Raw genomic sequence first — 17027 nt, 5'->3', positions numbered from 1 at the left:
TCAGTGTATTTCAGTACTGAAGTAGGCTACTTAAGTGATGAAAACTTAAGAAAATGTAGAAAGAATTTTCTCCTTTACTGATATTTTAAATCTTACTTGGGACTTAATCTTCTGAATTTATTTTGACAGTTAGTTTGGTAGTAGAATTTCGCAAGAGATTAAATGCATGTTTTTCAAGGGGAAAGGGGAGTGGTAATTTTTACATAAGTTAGTTACATTCTTCTTAACAAAAAGGTGTTTTTTTAAAGCCAATCTAGCTGTGATAATTTGCTTGTGTCAGTACAAAGCAAATCGAATAACTACTTTGTCTTCTGTGAGCTGCCTTTGAAGTGATCTTAGATTGTGTTTTCATTCTCAATCATTTTAGTTATAAACTTTATGATATATTATGTCTCTAAATAACTAAAATACTTCAAAGATAATAATGCTTTTTGGATCACATTACAAGTTGTTTACTTTAGTTATTTTAAGTGAAAAAAATTGAATGAAGTTACAGTAAAATCAAGTCAAAATTTATATTAGTATGAACTTTTAGAATCTAAATATAGTATGTTTTATTATTTTAAAAATTAGTTATCATTATACATAGTTACTAAACATCCTCAGGTATTTGTGGGCCAAGAATGTTGTGATATTCCAGAAAGCTCTGGAGATATAATAAACATTCTTAGTTATCACAGGTAGTATTATATGACTTCATTTTCCCCCTAAGGTCTAGCCCTTATATTTTTTTGATACTTGAAATAAATATTATTGCCTCATTTAATTGAAGCATATTAAGAGTTGGAAGATAATTATTTTTAAGAAAAAAGAAACCATGACAGATGATTAGTGTCATTTTCCTTAAAAAGACAGGATCAAAAACCTGTAACCATTCCTGAATTAGAATTTCTACTACTAGAACATATTTATAGTACTGTCTTTTGAAAAGTTTAGCAATTTTTTTTTTATCATGACATCGTAGTACACTTTTTGTCTATCAAGTAAAACACTACTGACAGTCTTTTCCTTGGCGTTGCTATACTTTTCAAGAGAATGTTCTATGTTATGTATATTAGTTTTGGCTGACAGCTACTTGCTTTTTTGGCTTATTCTATACGTTTAGATCCTCTACAGATGAACTGATGTGTTCTAGACAGGAAGTGGTATGTAGGAGATATAGGAATGGGCTGAAGTATCCTTTATATTTGCCTTTGTATCTAGGGGAGTTGGAAATAGGCAAGAATGGAGAGAAATTTTGTATGGCAGTACAAAGAATTTTGCAAGTTTATTGTGAGCCCTGCAGCAATCCGATGCATTTTAGTTACTGGTAAGTTTGTTAAATTATGTTTGAAAATTGTACCTCTTCAAAGATGGCCATCTATTTACTATTACGTCCACCATGTCAAATATACCTTATTTTTAAGATTTTTCTTTTTTTTTTTGTAAAGATGTGGTATTGCTTATTGCATTGGGTTTTAGGTATAAATTAAAAATACTTTGGTTGGTGAATGCAAATGACTTTTCAGTTGTTGTCATGGTTAACACTGAAGTGAAATTAACATTTTATGGATAGCATAGTCATGTGTTAAGATTTTGGAATTTTAATAAAATTAATGTTTGTTTTTGTAATGGAACTCCACTATATTTAGAGGTCCAAGTTAATTCATTAGATGTTTGAGATTGACTAGTTCTTCTGACAAATGAAATACACAATTGTGGCATCCTTGTAATTTTATATGGTTTTAATAGGACGGTGATTTATTGTAAGAAATACTTTTTTCCTTTTATCATGGACCATAGGGATCATTGTGAGGTATTTCTAGTCTTTTATTTGGGAAGTGCTGATATTTAGGAATCCAGTCCCCCAATAAAACACAAATTTTTGTGTAGGTAAGAATTCCATGAACAGATAGGAAATTGTGTAATACCAATGCAGTTCCTTTATTCTTTTCAAACATTTAAGCAGAAGTATTATATGTAATATAGTGATTAAGCAGTTATTTCTGAAGTAGCCTTGACTATTGATCTAATTTATTTAAAATGGACTAGATTGCTTAATAGCTGTGCTTCTTTATAGAAACCTTTTAAAAATCCCAAGGGATTCACTGATAATTGTGTTTTTCTTATAATGTCTTTGACTTAAGGAAGAAGTAAAAATCTAAATCATTGATTTGTAGTATCTATTTAAATTTTTTGTGGTTTAAGGCTATAGGGTCAGTTAATATAATTGAATTTTAATTTCTTGTAATGAAACACATTATTTCTGGATAGTGTATTTTTTTCTAGCTAATGTCATGTACTCAATCATTTTTTTCATAAGGATGATAATTTTGCTATCGTTTCTTCTTAAGACAACATTTGATTTGAACAAAAATAGCCACATCATCAAAGAAATGTGTTATTTGTCAATTCTGTTGAAACCAGAAGAGCTAGAATGATTCAGAACTAGAATAACTTCATATTCTTTTGGGGCTTTAATAGGCTTCAAGTTTTCTTATTACAAAATTTCCCAAATACTTGTAGGAGTGAGTACTATTATGCTTAAAATATATTTAGAAATTTGTGGCTTTACCATTTCTTGAGAACATAAATAGATAATTTAGGTTATATAATAAGATACTTTAGGTAGACATTATTTTAATTCCAGATAGAGTGTGGTTTGCAGAAATTTATTATAAACAATATTACGTATATACAGTGAAGGAAAATGTATTTTCATTTTCAGGAATACTACATTCATGTATCAGTGCTGCTGGTTGAAAATTGTCATACATAACTGTGAAGAAAATATATTATTAAAGCTTAATTCAATGCAATCATTTATTTTTCTTTTGTTTCTTCATTCATTCATCTGACAGACATACCAAGTGCTTAATCTTTGAAACATATCTTTGCGTGTTTTATGTGTTTGTGTGTACACTGTAATTAATTGCAACTTTTCATTTCAATATTACACACATCATGTCTTTTCTGTGCTCTCACGAACTTTTCTGAGGGCATACATGAATATAAGTGACATGTTGCATATTTCTTTGGATTTTTTTAACAAGGTATTTTTGACAAATAGGTCTAAGTAATAAATTTATTTAAACATAGGTGCATCTTTCCAAAATAATGTTTTGTACATATTTAAAATTGTCCGATAGCCTGCTACTCAAAAGACTATTATGATAAAGTCTTACTTATGGAAAGGTATTTGTGTTTGTTTATGTTAGATTTACTTGAAGTAGGAAATATATATATATATATATATATATGTGAGTGAACTTTGATGTTGATGTAGCAATATGAAAATACATAGTTACTTTCCAATTTATTGTATTTAATTTGAGAAAGGAATAAAATTAGTTTTCTCATTCTTGTAAGAAATGTATTCATATATAAAGCAAAATAGCTTTTGTCAACAAAATAGAGATTGATTTTGAACATTTGTTATTGTTTGGCATAACAAACTGCTGAAATGGAATACTATGTTTATAATAAACATTTAATGATTACAAAATGAAATTATCTGTACTTTACATGCAGTGCTACTCTTTTGGCATTCCTGGTTGAACTCCTTAAAAGTTCAGTAGCCATGCAAGAACAGATGCTGGGTGGAAAAGGCTTTTTAGTCATTGGCTACTTACTTGAAAAGGTAAGTGTTATACATTGATGGTTTTATTGTGTAGCTTTCATAGGTAGACAGTTGTCATAATTTTATTTTTTATAATTTCCCTTTCCATTGACTGTGTAGTGGTCATAATGTTAATTCAAGGCTTTTCATGTATAGATATAGAATTAAAATGGGTGTTAGAAATGTAATTTTAAAATTTTGAGTGAAAATAGAAAAATTCTTTCATCTCCTTTTATTCAAGTTGCAAGTGTCATTTCTTTTAATATTTTCACCTATTTATTCCTTTACTATCTTTACACTTAGATTTTCTTAGAAATCTTATCATTTTCTTTTGTTTTACTTAAATGGATTTACATTTTAGATTTTATTTTTCCTTTATAAGGCCCAAGTTTTTATTTGTAGTAGCAGAAAGATTATTTTGTACTCTTATCCTTACATTTAATATATTTGAATATTTAAAGCAGCCTTTGTCAATATATAGTGTAAACAGCACAAATTAATGGGTTGATTTTTTTCATGTCACATTTGTGTTTTTTTATGATCTCTGTTTTAGTCACAGTTGTTCTGTTATGGCAATGATGTTGATTCTGATGATACTGTCATAATTGGATTTCCCTTAACAAAGTGAAGTTTCATGACTAAAGGAATTTTTTAAAAAATATTAATTTTTCCTCATTAGTTCTCTTTATCATTGATATTATTACTCATCTGCTCTAAGTATGAAACTATTTGAGAATTAATAGAGGTGAGATCTCAAATAAGAGAAACATTTTTATCTTGGGAAAGAAAAAGGAGAAGACTTGCATGTAGTTTTTATTTCACATCTAGTTGTTACATTTGAAATACCTGTAGCCTGTCTTTTCTTTGAAATACGTCTTGCTCTTTCTTTGAAGATTAGTGATTGAAGAGTAGCATATTATTAACTGAATTGATTATTGGTAGCATTTCTTTATGGAGGATTTTTTTTTTTCAGTAACATTACAGCAAACTCCATTAAGGCATTTCATTTACTTTTTCAAATGATAGAATATTGTCCTATATATTGAATATTAAGAATTATTTAGAAGAGTTATAATAAGTTATATTTTTGTGAATTAAGTGGAATGCCTTTAGGCAGGATTGCTGTCTTACTATCTTTTTACTGGGGATTTATCAGCATAATTTTGAAGTGAAACTTAGCTTAAAATTAGAAATATTATGAGATCTTCAAATCAAAAACTGTTCTTTTTAAAAAAAATAATATCAATTATACAAAACATCTCATTATAATTTTAATTTGCATGCTTTTTCAGGATTTTGACTGGGTATATTATTATATATATTTATTAGACATTTATTTTTTCTGTGAAGTGTTTGTTCATATCCCTGTATCTGAGACCCCTCCCACACTGAGGCAACTTATAATCTGTTTTTTGTGTTTATGAATTTGCCTATTCCATATAAATGGAAAAATACAGTATTTGTTTTGTATTTGGTTTATTTTGCTTAGCATGATGTTTTCAAGGTTCATCAGTTATAGTATATATCAAAACTTCATTCCTTTGTGAGTAAATAATATATATTCACCTTTGTTTTTCCATTGTCAGTTGGTAGACATTTGTTTCCATGTCTTAGCTATTATGAATAATGCTTCTATGATTGTTCACATACAGGATTTGGGGCACATATATTTTTATTTCTCTTGAGTAGATGAGACTTATTAGGGGTCTTTTTTATTCTAATCATTGTAGTGGGTATGAAATGACTTATAAAGTTTTAAAATTTGGATTTCTGGGATGACTAATGATGTCGAACATCTTTACATGTACTTATTGACTATTTTCATATGCTTATTTTCTATTTATTTTTATTTTTCTTCAGAGAAATATCTTCAGATCTTTTGCCCATTTAAAAAAATGGGGTATTTGTCATTTTATTATTGAATTGTAGGGATTTCTTTTTTCTTTTTGGTCCTGGGAATTGAAGCCAGAAGACTTTACCACTGAACTATGTCCCTAGACCTTTTCTTTTTGAATTTTGAGACAGTGTCTCAGTTGCTTAAGGTCTTGCTAAAGCAGTTCTTCAACTTGTGATCCTCTTGTCTCAGCCTCCTGTGTTGCTGGGATTACAAGCTTATACCACTCCACCCAACTGTAGGAGTTTCTAAGCTATTCTAGAAGCAATTCCTTATTAAAAGTATGACTTGCCAAGATATTCTTCCTTTGATAGTTAACATGTTTTAATTTGTATTTACCTCATGACAGTAAAGTTGGACATTTTCATATGCTTATTGTTCTTTTTGATGTTCTCTTTTTAATATATGTGTTCAAAGTTTTTGCACATTTTCTTTTGAGTTGTCTGTTATTTTCTTTTTAGTATTTTGAAATTCTGTATATATTCTGGGTATGAGTACTTTGGTAGATATGACCTACAAATTTCCCCTTTTTGACTTGCCTTGTCACTCTTTGTGGAGTTTTCTGATGAGTAGAATTTCTTAATTTTAACAAAGGTCAAATTTTCAGTTTCTTCTGAGGTTAGCCCTTCTGAGATAATCCACGAGTCTTCTGTTTTCTCCGAAAATTTTGTTTTATCTTTCATATTTAAATCTCTAGTCCATCTGGAATTGAAACTTATACATGGCATGACAAATAAGATCAGAGTTCTTCTTTTTTTATTTTCTTCCATATACAGATGATTCCCAGTTCATGATGGTTTGACTTACAATATTTTACCTTTATGGTGGTATCATAGCATTCAGTAGAAACTATATTTCAGTTTTACAATTTGATCTTTTCCTGTGTTAAGTGATATGTGGTAGGATCTTCCCCTGATGCTGAGCTATGGTAGTGAGTCATAGCTCCCAGTAAAAACATGATCATGAGGTTAAACAAACAATATTTGACAGCGTGCTGTGTTGCTGAGCTATGATGTTTAGTAGACTAGGTGTATTAAATGTATTTTTAATTTCAAATATTTTCAGCTTACAGTGGCTTTATTGAAATGTAACCCTATTATAAGTTGAAGAGCATCCATATGTATCTATCTGATCCAGTGCCATTTTTTGAAAAATAATTTTCTATTGTATTGCAATCTAATCTTTGTCATAAATCGGATAACCATATGAAAGTGGAATTGATTTCTGTTTGAGGCAATATAATAGCTTTTCATTACATTGTGATATTTAATAGTATATCATCTAATAATCATTTTGTTCTTCAGAATTACATTCCCTATTCTTGAGTCTTTACATTTCCATATACATTAGATTGTTAATTTTCTGTAGAAAATGCTAGCATTTTCATTGTATTATATTGACATTATTATTAAATATTTCTGTATATTTCATGTATTTATTTAAGTCCTCTTTTTTTGTATAGAAAATTTGCTGTATTTTGAAAAATCTATTTAAACTAATGTATTTGATATTTCTAAAATTTTATTTTTTTAATTTACTGGTATATAGAAATATAATTAATGCTTATATTTAATTGTTATGGTAATATTGATACTCCTGTATTAATTTTAGTAGTTTGTAGGTTTTTCAAGAAATTTTTTTGCAGACAAAAATATCATCTGAAGATGACAGTTTTATTTTTTCCTAATATTTATTTATTTCAATTTTTACCCTTATTTTATTGTGCCATCTTAGACTTTTATTACACTGTTAAGTAATAGTTGTTATAGTAGGCATCTAAGTCTAATTCCTGATCTCACAGGCAATGCTTTTAATAATTAGTTGCTTAGTATGGTGTTGTAGATTACTTTGGAGATTTTTTAATCATATTAAGGATCTACTTGTAGTTTGCTATGAGTTTTCTTTATCATAAACATGTTGAATGCTTTTTCCCTGTTATTTGAGATTATTATGTTTGTACATTTTCCTTAATTTAGTTGATTTCTAGGTATTAAACTCCCAATTACTTTTAATTCTACAACTATTCAAATTAGATCTTCATAATTATATTTCCCTTAATGTGGACGATGTCATTGTCACCACAGGATACTGTGGTTATTTCTTAGTTTTCATATTACTTGGCTTGTTAATTAACATTTTGGTTGACTATTTTCTCCTTGAAACTTCCCTCATTGTGTTTTATGACAGCTTTCTCTCTCTTCTGTTTATTTCCTTGTGCTCCTTTTATTCTCCTGAGTATCTGTCTTCCTCATGTTTCTGAAGACTACCTTGTCTTTTTGATTGAGCTTATCCATTTATTTATTTTTCATTATCCTTTAAATAGTAATTACTCTTAAAGTTGTTCCCAGTTTCAGTTCCACTTGGATGCTTAATAATCTTCACATATCTAGATTATTTAAACATTTCTTTTGATTTTTCTCTCTAATCTTTTCTTTCTCAGTCTTTTTCTTAGTGGCATTACCAATTAACAAGTAGTTCAGATGAAAACAATCCTTTTTGACTCTTCTTTTTCTCACACTGGATACAAACACTAAGCAAACTGTGTTGTCTTACTGTCAAAATCTATCCAGGATCAGTTCCTGCTTTTTAGTCTACTCCTTAATACATCCGTTGATACCATCTTAGTTGAAACCATCATCCTCTTTCATCATTGGTTATGCACAGCTCACTTTTTACTTATAATCAGATTAGTTCTCCTGAAGTATTTCAAATTTTAATACTCCATTCTTTTGAGAATAAAATTTTAACTCTGACCTCATATCTTTCCACTCTTCTTTCTTTCTCTATTTCAGCTACATTGATTTTAGCCACATTTGGCCATAAAGGACTCTCTTGCCTTAAACTTGTGCCAATTTCAGGACTTTGGATTTACTTTTTCACTTATCATCTATCACTTTTTTTTTTTTTTTGTGACACATGTCCAAATATCTTGATTCTATTCTTCATTCAGAATTTTGCTTATATGACATTTCTGTCTTTTCTGACCACTTTACATGAAGTATTACCCCTTCTATAACCTATATTGTCTCCTACTCTACTAATTTTTATGACATTATTCTGACATGTTTTATATTTTTAAACTTATTTTATGCCTCCTTCCACTCAGATGTGAGTTTTATGAAGGTGGGTAAAATGTTTATCTCATGTTTTATATTTTATTTTGTATCTTCAGCATGTAGAATAGTGACTGTCTTCAATAAACATTTGTTGAATCAAATAAATAAATGTTTTTTCTGATTACCTCAAAAGGATAGCTTTTTGACCTATCTTAGATGAATACTTAACACAGTTTTATTTTTAAAAAATTAGTGGCCAGGAAGGTAATATATTTAGCAGAGGTTCCATTTTTAATTTCTTATCAACTAATAGCAAGTTACCTAACTTTTATCTCCTTGTCATAGAATGTTCAAGTTAGGTATTTAAGAAAGGTATTTTAATGAGAGGTTTTATTTCTCACATTTAGATTGTTTCATTAAAAAAAAAATTTAAGATGGTTTTGTTTAATTTTGCCAAAATACAGGCTTAAAGAAAACTTAGAGGATCAGTAAGATACTTTTGGTTGTGGTTTAGAGAAAATTTGATTCAGAGTAGCTTAACCATTAGGAAATATACTAACTGATGTTACTGAAAAAAGATTTATCAATCAGAATATTGGCAGGAAGCTGATAGCCTGTTCAGTGGGATTTATTGAAAAGAGTTTAATGCAAGGTTATGTAAAATGTGGGCATTTTAAAGGGATTCTGCAAGGTTTAAAGAGAAAGAAGTGGGAGTTTAGCAAATTCAAAGAGAAAGGTGTTATAGTTGTTGGACAGGAATGTGTGACTGATGTGTGATCTTCAATAAAGAATTATAGTATACTGACCTGGACTACAGTACCCCAACTTCATTTTCTTCTTGTACTTTAGCTTCCTGCCTATGTCTTTAACTGGTTGAACCCAAGGAAACCAATAAGACAAGAGAACTTCCTAAGCATAGAAAGGGCAGCTCTAATCTTTCAAGGTGATTGACTACCAGGGGATCTTGGTGATATAAACCCTTATTATCTAGGGAGAGAAAGAAAGAGCTCCTTTATTTCAGTTATAATCTTATTCGGATTCTTCCCTCTAATTTGATTAATCAGCAGAGGTCTTACCTACCTTTGAACCAACAACATTAGTTTTAATGAAAATGCTAAATTTTGATGCTAGATGTTTGAACTAATTATCCTCTCCAAACAACAGCTGATTGATATGATTAGATTAGATTATTGGAGCTGATCCTTGGAGTCCTTGGGAGTTGCAAAATGGATATTGAGGATCAACTAATTCATCATATACCTCTACCAATTAATTTCCCACAACATACTTTATATGTAATCATGCAGGGGACACACACACACACACACACACACACACACACACACACACACACACACCAGAGAGACAGAGAGGACAGAGAGAGAGAGAGAGGGAAAGAGGGAGAGAGAGAGAATAGTTTTCGAAATAAAAACATACTTGGGCAACTCATTACATTGTGGGCTGATGTAAATGTTGGGAAGATCTTTCTATATTAAATAGTTTCTTCTTATACATTGTTCCTATTTGGTTTAGTAAATTATGAAGTGGATACTATAATTTTTTTAATTTCTCATTTTTCATTTCCAAATATGTTTAATCATATCTTATATAGTACTTCTTAAAAATTATCTATCCTGTCACCCTAGTGTCATATGGCTCAAGAAGTTGCATTTTTCTGTAAGGTTCACATTGTACTCTTTTCTAAGGTTTACAAATTTATGACTATAGGTTGTCCAAGTATGTCTCTTTATAAAATAGATTTATTTGAGGAAATGAAAGCAAATACAAAAATAGAAAAAATTTTAAAGGCATCAGTTGGGGTAAACATTTTTTTTTAAACAGTTGGATATCTTCTTTCGTCCTTTCCTAATTGCTTTTTGATTTTTCTTATATATTGTATTTTTTAATTTGATACGAATTTAGTTAAATGCTTACTGAGGAATTAGGGGATGGACTGTAAAGATAAAAGATGAATAAGATGGTGTCCTTTTTCTATTAAAGAAAGATCTTTGAATCACTAATAGCAAGACAGAAAGAGGGAGTAGGTACTACTTACAGGCAAAGGTGACATGCTTTAGAAGAAAATATTTAATTTATACCTAGTAGGATTTGGAATAAGCCAATAAACAGACACACTTGTAGAAAAATATTTCTTAAAGATCAATTTTAGAACTAAATACAATCTGATAGCATTACTTGGTATATAAAAACAGCGAATAGTTTTTCTTTTTTAAGAATTGTGGAAGGCTTCCTATAATGTCTTTGGCATACCTTTTGTAACATGGAGCAAGTTCAAATTTGTTTTCTAAATTATGAATTAGTCCACAAATGAGTGTGTTCACAATTGACAACCTGATTTTTTCAGTTTACAGTTCTTTGTAAATACATTACAAATAATTTTTTTTTTATTTAAACAAATGTGATACATGTTGTTTCTCTATTTGTACATGGAGTCAAGGCATACCATTTGTGTAATCATAAATTTACATAGGGCAATGTTGTTTGATTCATTCTGTTATTTTTTTTCCACTTCCCCCCCACCCCTCCCACCCCTTTTTTCCCTCTATACAGTCCTTCCTTCCCCCATTCTTACCATCCTCCTTATCCCTAACCCTAAACCTAACCCTAACCCTAACGCTAACCTGTCCTACCCCCCATTATATGTCCTCATCTGCTTATCAGCGAGATCATTCGTCCTTTAGTTTTTTGAGATTGGCTTATCTCACTTAGCATGATATCCTCCAATTTCATCCATTTGCCTGCAAATGCCATAATTTTATCATTCTTCATGGCACAGTAATATTCCATTGTGTGTGTGTGTGTGTGTGTGTGTGTGTGTGTGTGTGTGTGTGTGTGTGTGTATATATGCCACAGTTTCTTTATCCATTCATCAACTGAAGGGCATCTAGGTTGGTTCCACAATCTGGCTATGGTGAATTGAGCAGCTATGAACATTGATGTGGCTGTATCTCTGTAGTATGCTGATTTTAAGTCCTTTGGGTATAGGCCAAGGAGTGGGATAGCTGGGTCAAATGGTGGTTCCATTCCAAGCTTTCTGAGGAATCTCCATACTGCTTTCCAGAGTGGCTGCACTAATTTGCAACCCCACCAGCAATGTACGAGTGTACCTTTTTCCCCACATCCTCGCCAACACCTATTGTTGCTTGTGTTCTTGATAATCGCCATTCTAATTGGGGTGAGATGAAATCTTAGGGTAGTTTTGATTTGCATTTCTCTTATTTACAAATAAGTTTTATAAGAGAAAGCCTTATCTCTTAAAATGTTTATTAAGGAACAGAATTCAACTGTATTCTATTTCAGAGTTTTAACAAAAATAGAATGTATCAGATTATGCTTTTGAAATCATTACACTGAATAAAAGCAATATATAAAATAAGTTATTTAAAATTATAACTAGTGAAGGAACTTGTCAAAAATTTAAATAATCATCCATCTCTTAATTTTATTCTTCTATGAATAAAATATTTTAGAGTATAACATTTTGCATTTTTTCATTGAAGCTTCTTTAATATGGGTGCCTAATCATTACTTTTTTTTTTTAACTCAAAGATTTGTTTTTGGCTTTGGCCCCCACCTTAATAGCTCAGCTGCTTATTAGAATCTTCTGTCTCTCCTAGAATTTTCATATAAAGAACAAACCATTGAAAAATTTCTAAAAGCTACATAGATGCTTTATCTTTTTATATTTTGTTTTTGATTAATGTATTAATTATGTATATTAATGGTGTTTGCAAGTGCATTGTCCATTGTTAAAATTCAGCTTTCCCTTACTGTCCCCTACATTCCCACCCTCTAATAATCATTATTCTACATTTGGGTCAATTTTCATCACATTTTCTCTCATGTGGAAACCATTGATATTTTTGTCAAACACAAGTTTATTGACGTAAAAGCATTGTTTGCTTTATCATAGTACCAAGTAAGTTCTGTTATCAGTGTTATCTTCTCAATGAAACCACTTAATTATCCTTCAACACATTTCCTATCTGTTCCATGTTTTTATTTATCATGTACTTATTTAGCTTATAATATATTACATAGTTACCTGTTAATTCTACATATTGTATGTTCCTCTTTTTTTCCCCCCTAGAATATAAGTTCTGTGAGCCAGGCCTTTTTTCCTTTGTTTTGTTAATTGCTCTTTCCTCAGTGCCAAGGAGAGTGCCTGGCAAATAGTAAGTACTCATCATGTGTATTTTCTAAATAACTAAATGAAAAGTCTTGAGTTCTATCTTTCAGATAAAAGAAATGGATGCAAATCTGTTTATTAGGGATTGAGGATACAGTGAATGAGTGAATCACACGGGTGTCTTGGGGGTGAAACTGGCCAAGGAAATAATGTGTTTGGCTTAACAAAAAGTTTTTAAGTTTCAAATTTTATTTCCTTTGGGTACCTGGAGCAGTTATCACTCTTTATTTTCTTTTACCCTGATTAACAATAGTTTTTTACACATTGTTGTTAAGTATTTGGAATTGAATTCCTGACCCCTTATACAGAACTGTGCAAATGCATGACATACTTAAGTCAGATTTATTGAATTGTTCTTGTTATGAGCATGAGTAATATAGATAACTCATGCGTGGTAAAATTGGTAAAACAATTTTAGTCCTTTGTAGACCTTGACAATACTGTACTGATATTTGGATTTCAATCAGTAGACACTGGGGAGAAAGGTGCAGTGTGATGTGTATCTCAGAGTTGAGTGATGGGTGATTGTTTTACTCTGTGATGGGAAAGATGGTGATACTACAGAAGAAGAAAAGATTTGTGTACAAAGATATGTTTTTGACATCTGAATTTAAATTATTTACTTTAGGAAGAACATCTTTTTCTATCTTAAAACATTTTCACCTGAAATTATATCATGAGGTAATACTTAGTCCAAATGAAATGTATGTAGCTTAAAATGTTTTAGTAAAAAGTAGATTCAAAATTTATTTTATTTAACCTAGAATGTGCAAAAATATTATCAACATATGCAATAAAAATGGAGGTTTTTTTCTAGTTTTTTTTGATACTGAATTATCAAAATCTACTATATGCATCCTTGTAGCATATTTCACTTTGAATTAGCTTCATTATAAGTGTTTGGTAGCCACTATCCCTATGTGCAAATTTAAGAATTCGTTTGACTTTTAGGAAGGGAGTCTATCATTTCTCTAAATGTTCCCCTTATATGCGATGGCAACTGAAAATTTCTTAAGGGAACCCTAGCATAGGAGTAGTATTATATGAAGCTGTAGAAGCACAAGTTATAGTCCAAGGAATATATTTCTAGAGAAAAAAAGGGGCAAATAATAAATATTTAGGGAAATGTCATTAAGGAATTATCTGAGGACCCTGAAAGCCAAATGGAGAATAGTATATCCAGGAAAGTCAGGTGTTTTTTCAAAACCTGTGAACAAGTTAGAAGGGTTTATGTTGAAGGATGGTGAATTGCATTTGTCAATGTGGAATTCATGTGTAACTTTTGAAGGAAGTTTTCAGTGAAATGGTGGGGTCAGTTTATTTTCATTTTGGTTTAGAGCTAGTTTAGGTGAAAGCACTTCTTTTTCCCAAAGTCTTTCTTTTTTTCCATTATCATGATAATTATTTCACTCTGATATCTGGGTCTAAGATCTCTTCTTTATAATTTTCTAGATTCAAATTCATACCTTATTTTTTGTAGCTTGAGCCAAGAGTGACTTTATTTAACTTGAGTTATTTACTGTAATTGTCCTAGAAAGGACTTCAAATAACAGAACATCACTCAAATATTCAAAATACAAAATTTTTAAATATAATTACATTTTTAAATTTTTTTTAGAATTTTGATTCATTGTACACAAATGGGGTACAACTTTAATTCTCTGGTTTTACACGAAGTAGAGTCACACCATTTGCATAATCATATATGTACATAGAGTAATGATGTTTGTCTCATTCTATTATTTTCCTTCCCCCCACCCCTCATTTTCCTCTATACAATCCATCCTGTCCCCATTGTTGCCTCCCCTCCACCCCTTATTATGTATCATCATTCACTTATCAGAGAAATCATTTGGCCTTTAGTTTTTTTTGGATTGGCTTATTTCACTTAGCACGATATTCTCCAGCTTCATCCATTTACCTGCAAATGCCATAATTTTATTCTTCTTTATAGCTGAATAATATTCCATTGTGTATATATGCCACAGTTCCTTTATTCATTCATCTATTGAAGGATATCTAGGTTGATTCCACAATCTAGCTATTGTGAATTGAACTGCTTTATACATTGGTATAGCTGCATCACTGTAGTATGCTGATTTTAAGTCCTTTGGGTGTAGGCCAAGGAGTGGGATAGCTGGGTCAAATGGTGGTTCCATTCCAAGTTTTCTAAGGAATCTCCATACTGCTTTCCAGAGTGACTGCACCAGTTTGCAATCCCACCAGCAATGTATGAGTGTACCTTTTTCCCCACATCCTTGCCAACACCTGTTGTTGCTTGTATTCTTGATAATAGCCATTCTAATTGAGGTGAGATGAAATCTTAGGGTAGTTTTGATTTGCATTTCTCTTATTACTAGAGATGTTGAACATTTTTTCATATATCTATTGATTGTGTGTAGATCTTCTGTGATGTATCTGCTAATTTCCTTAGTCCATTATTGATTGGGTTATTTGTATTCTTGGTGTAGTTTTTGGAGTTCTTTATAGATTCTGGAGATTAGCGCTCTATCTGAAGTGTGTGTAGTAAAGATTTTTCTCCCACTCTATAGTCTCTGTCTTTACATTGTTTATTGTTTCCTTTACTAAGAAAAATCTTTTTAGTTTGAATCTATCCCAATATTTGATTTCTGCTTTTATTTCTTATGTTTTAGGAGTCATGTTAAGGAAGTCTGGTCCTAACCCAACATGAAGAAGATTTGGACCTACTTTTTCTTTTATTTGGTGCAGGGTCTCTGGTCTAATTCCAAGGACCTTAATCCATTTTGAGTTGAGTTTTGTGCAGGGCAGCAAAATGAAACTAAACCCCTAAAATATAATTACATTTCTAATAAAGAAAATAGAACAATTTTTATTTAAACTGTTAGGGATAGTTTGAAAAATTAATATAAACTTTTGTTTTATAAGCAGTTACACAATTTGATATTAGAAATATTTTTAGCTACAATTTCTGTTTTCTTTCTAGTCTTCAAGAGTTCATATAACTAGAGCTGTCTTGGAACAATTTTTATCTTTTGCAAAATACCTTGATGGTTTATCTCATGGAGCACCTTTGCTGAAACAGCTTTGTGATCACATTTTATTCAACCCAGCTATCTGGATACATACGCCTGCAAAGGTCTGATTTTTTACTCTCATTCATAAATGAATTTAGTGTTATGTTATAAATTGTAGTTACTGGGTGTAAACTATCCAGCATAAGACATTTTGAATTTTTTGGCTTATTTTATAATCAATCCAAGGCAGTTGTGGTACTATAAGAGATCTAAATATTAAATATGAAAATATTAAAATACATTAATGTATAGTTAAACTGTATTCTGATGTTATTAGATGTGATTCATACCTTTCCAAGGAAGAGAATTTGATACACTGATAACTGTAAGACTAGGAGAATAAATTAGATATCTAATTTTATCATTATCATTATGATCATTTTGACTGGGAAATTGCTTTCCTTTTGAATGTAGAATTTGTATCAGCCATTAAATAATATTTTTAATGAAGAATACACATAAAAGATATTTTTTCTAGAAATTAGCATGATTATCATTATTTTGTATACCTGAATTTAGTCCTGTTATATCTTAATGGAAATCAGTAATAATGGATATTTTAATTTTGATTCTTACAATTTAAAAATCTCTCATGTACCTGGTTACATAATGTTTAAGTTTAGATTTTTATTACAAACCATCTTACTAATTTGTCTAAACCCAGATCTGAAGTTTGTTGCTCTTTTTTAACAAGGTATTTGACCTGCCATCTTTATGCTCATAGGGTCATATTCTAAAAGCCAGATATATGCTATGTAAACTGGAACAAAATTTGAACTTCATGAACTTTTGGAAGATGTGATAATAGTATATGTTTTTTTGGAAATACTATAGCTGATTGACATTAGTCCTGTTCCTTTGCAGATGTGTATACACTAAGAGCTGCTGAATTGTACTTTCTTTAAGAGCTTTGGTCTAAATAACTTTTAAAATAATTTTGATTTTCCTGTCAGATTTGTTTCAATTAAATTCTTGAATATTTTAAAATTCTTTTTTCAATAGCTGTTACCTTTTTTAGTTAGATTACTAGGTAATACACATTGCCATTATGAAAACAAGTTTTATTAGGATGTTAGTTTTTATCATTTTCTTTTAAAAATATAAATAATGTTTAAGAAAATGTTAATTTTTTACTCACAATAAATAAGTGGTTATTTCTTGGCCTTTGCTAATTTGTATTTGAATTAAAAGAGAATGTGTGTTACAGTCACTT

At 30.3% G+C, this 17027-nt stretch overlaps 1 protein-coding gene across 8 annotated transcripts in view; it reads left to right on the top strand.

Moving 5' to 3' along the window:
- NBEA (neurobeachin) overlaps positions 1-17027 on the top strand; it is a 660252-nt gene that overhangs the window by 161928 nt on the left and 481297 nt on the right. For 7 of the 8 annotated variants that reach the window (XM_079137358.1, XM_079137357.1, XM_079137359.1 and 4 more), the window contains exons 11-12: positions 3511-3619; positions 15724-15876. In XM_079137358.1, coding sequence (XP_078993484.1) covers positions 3511-3619; positions 15724-15876 — 262 coding nt within the window. Of the gene's footprint in view, positions 1-1203; positions 1310-3510; positions 3620-15723; positions 15877-17027 lie in introns of all 8 variants that reach the window. The other variant, XM_079137363.1, reaches the window with a different exon arrangement.

This window comes from Sciurus vulgaris (genome assembly GCF_902686455.1).
Source record: "Sciurus vulgaris genome assembly, chromosome: 4".
Taxonomy (NCBI): domain Eukaryota; kingdom Metazoa; phylum Chordata; class Mammalia; order Rodentia; family Sciuridae; genus Sciurus; species Sciurus vulgaris.
Note: the sequence above shows the minus strand (reverse complement) of the source record. Positions and strands in the feature narration are given on the sequence as shown.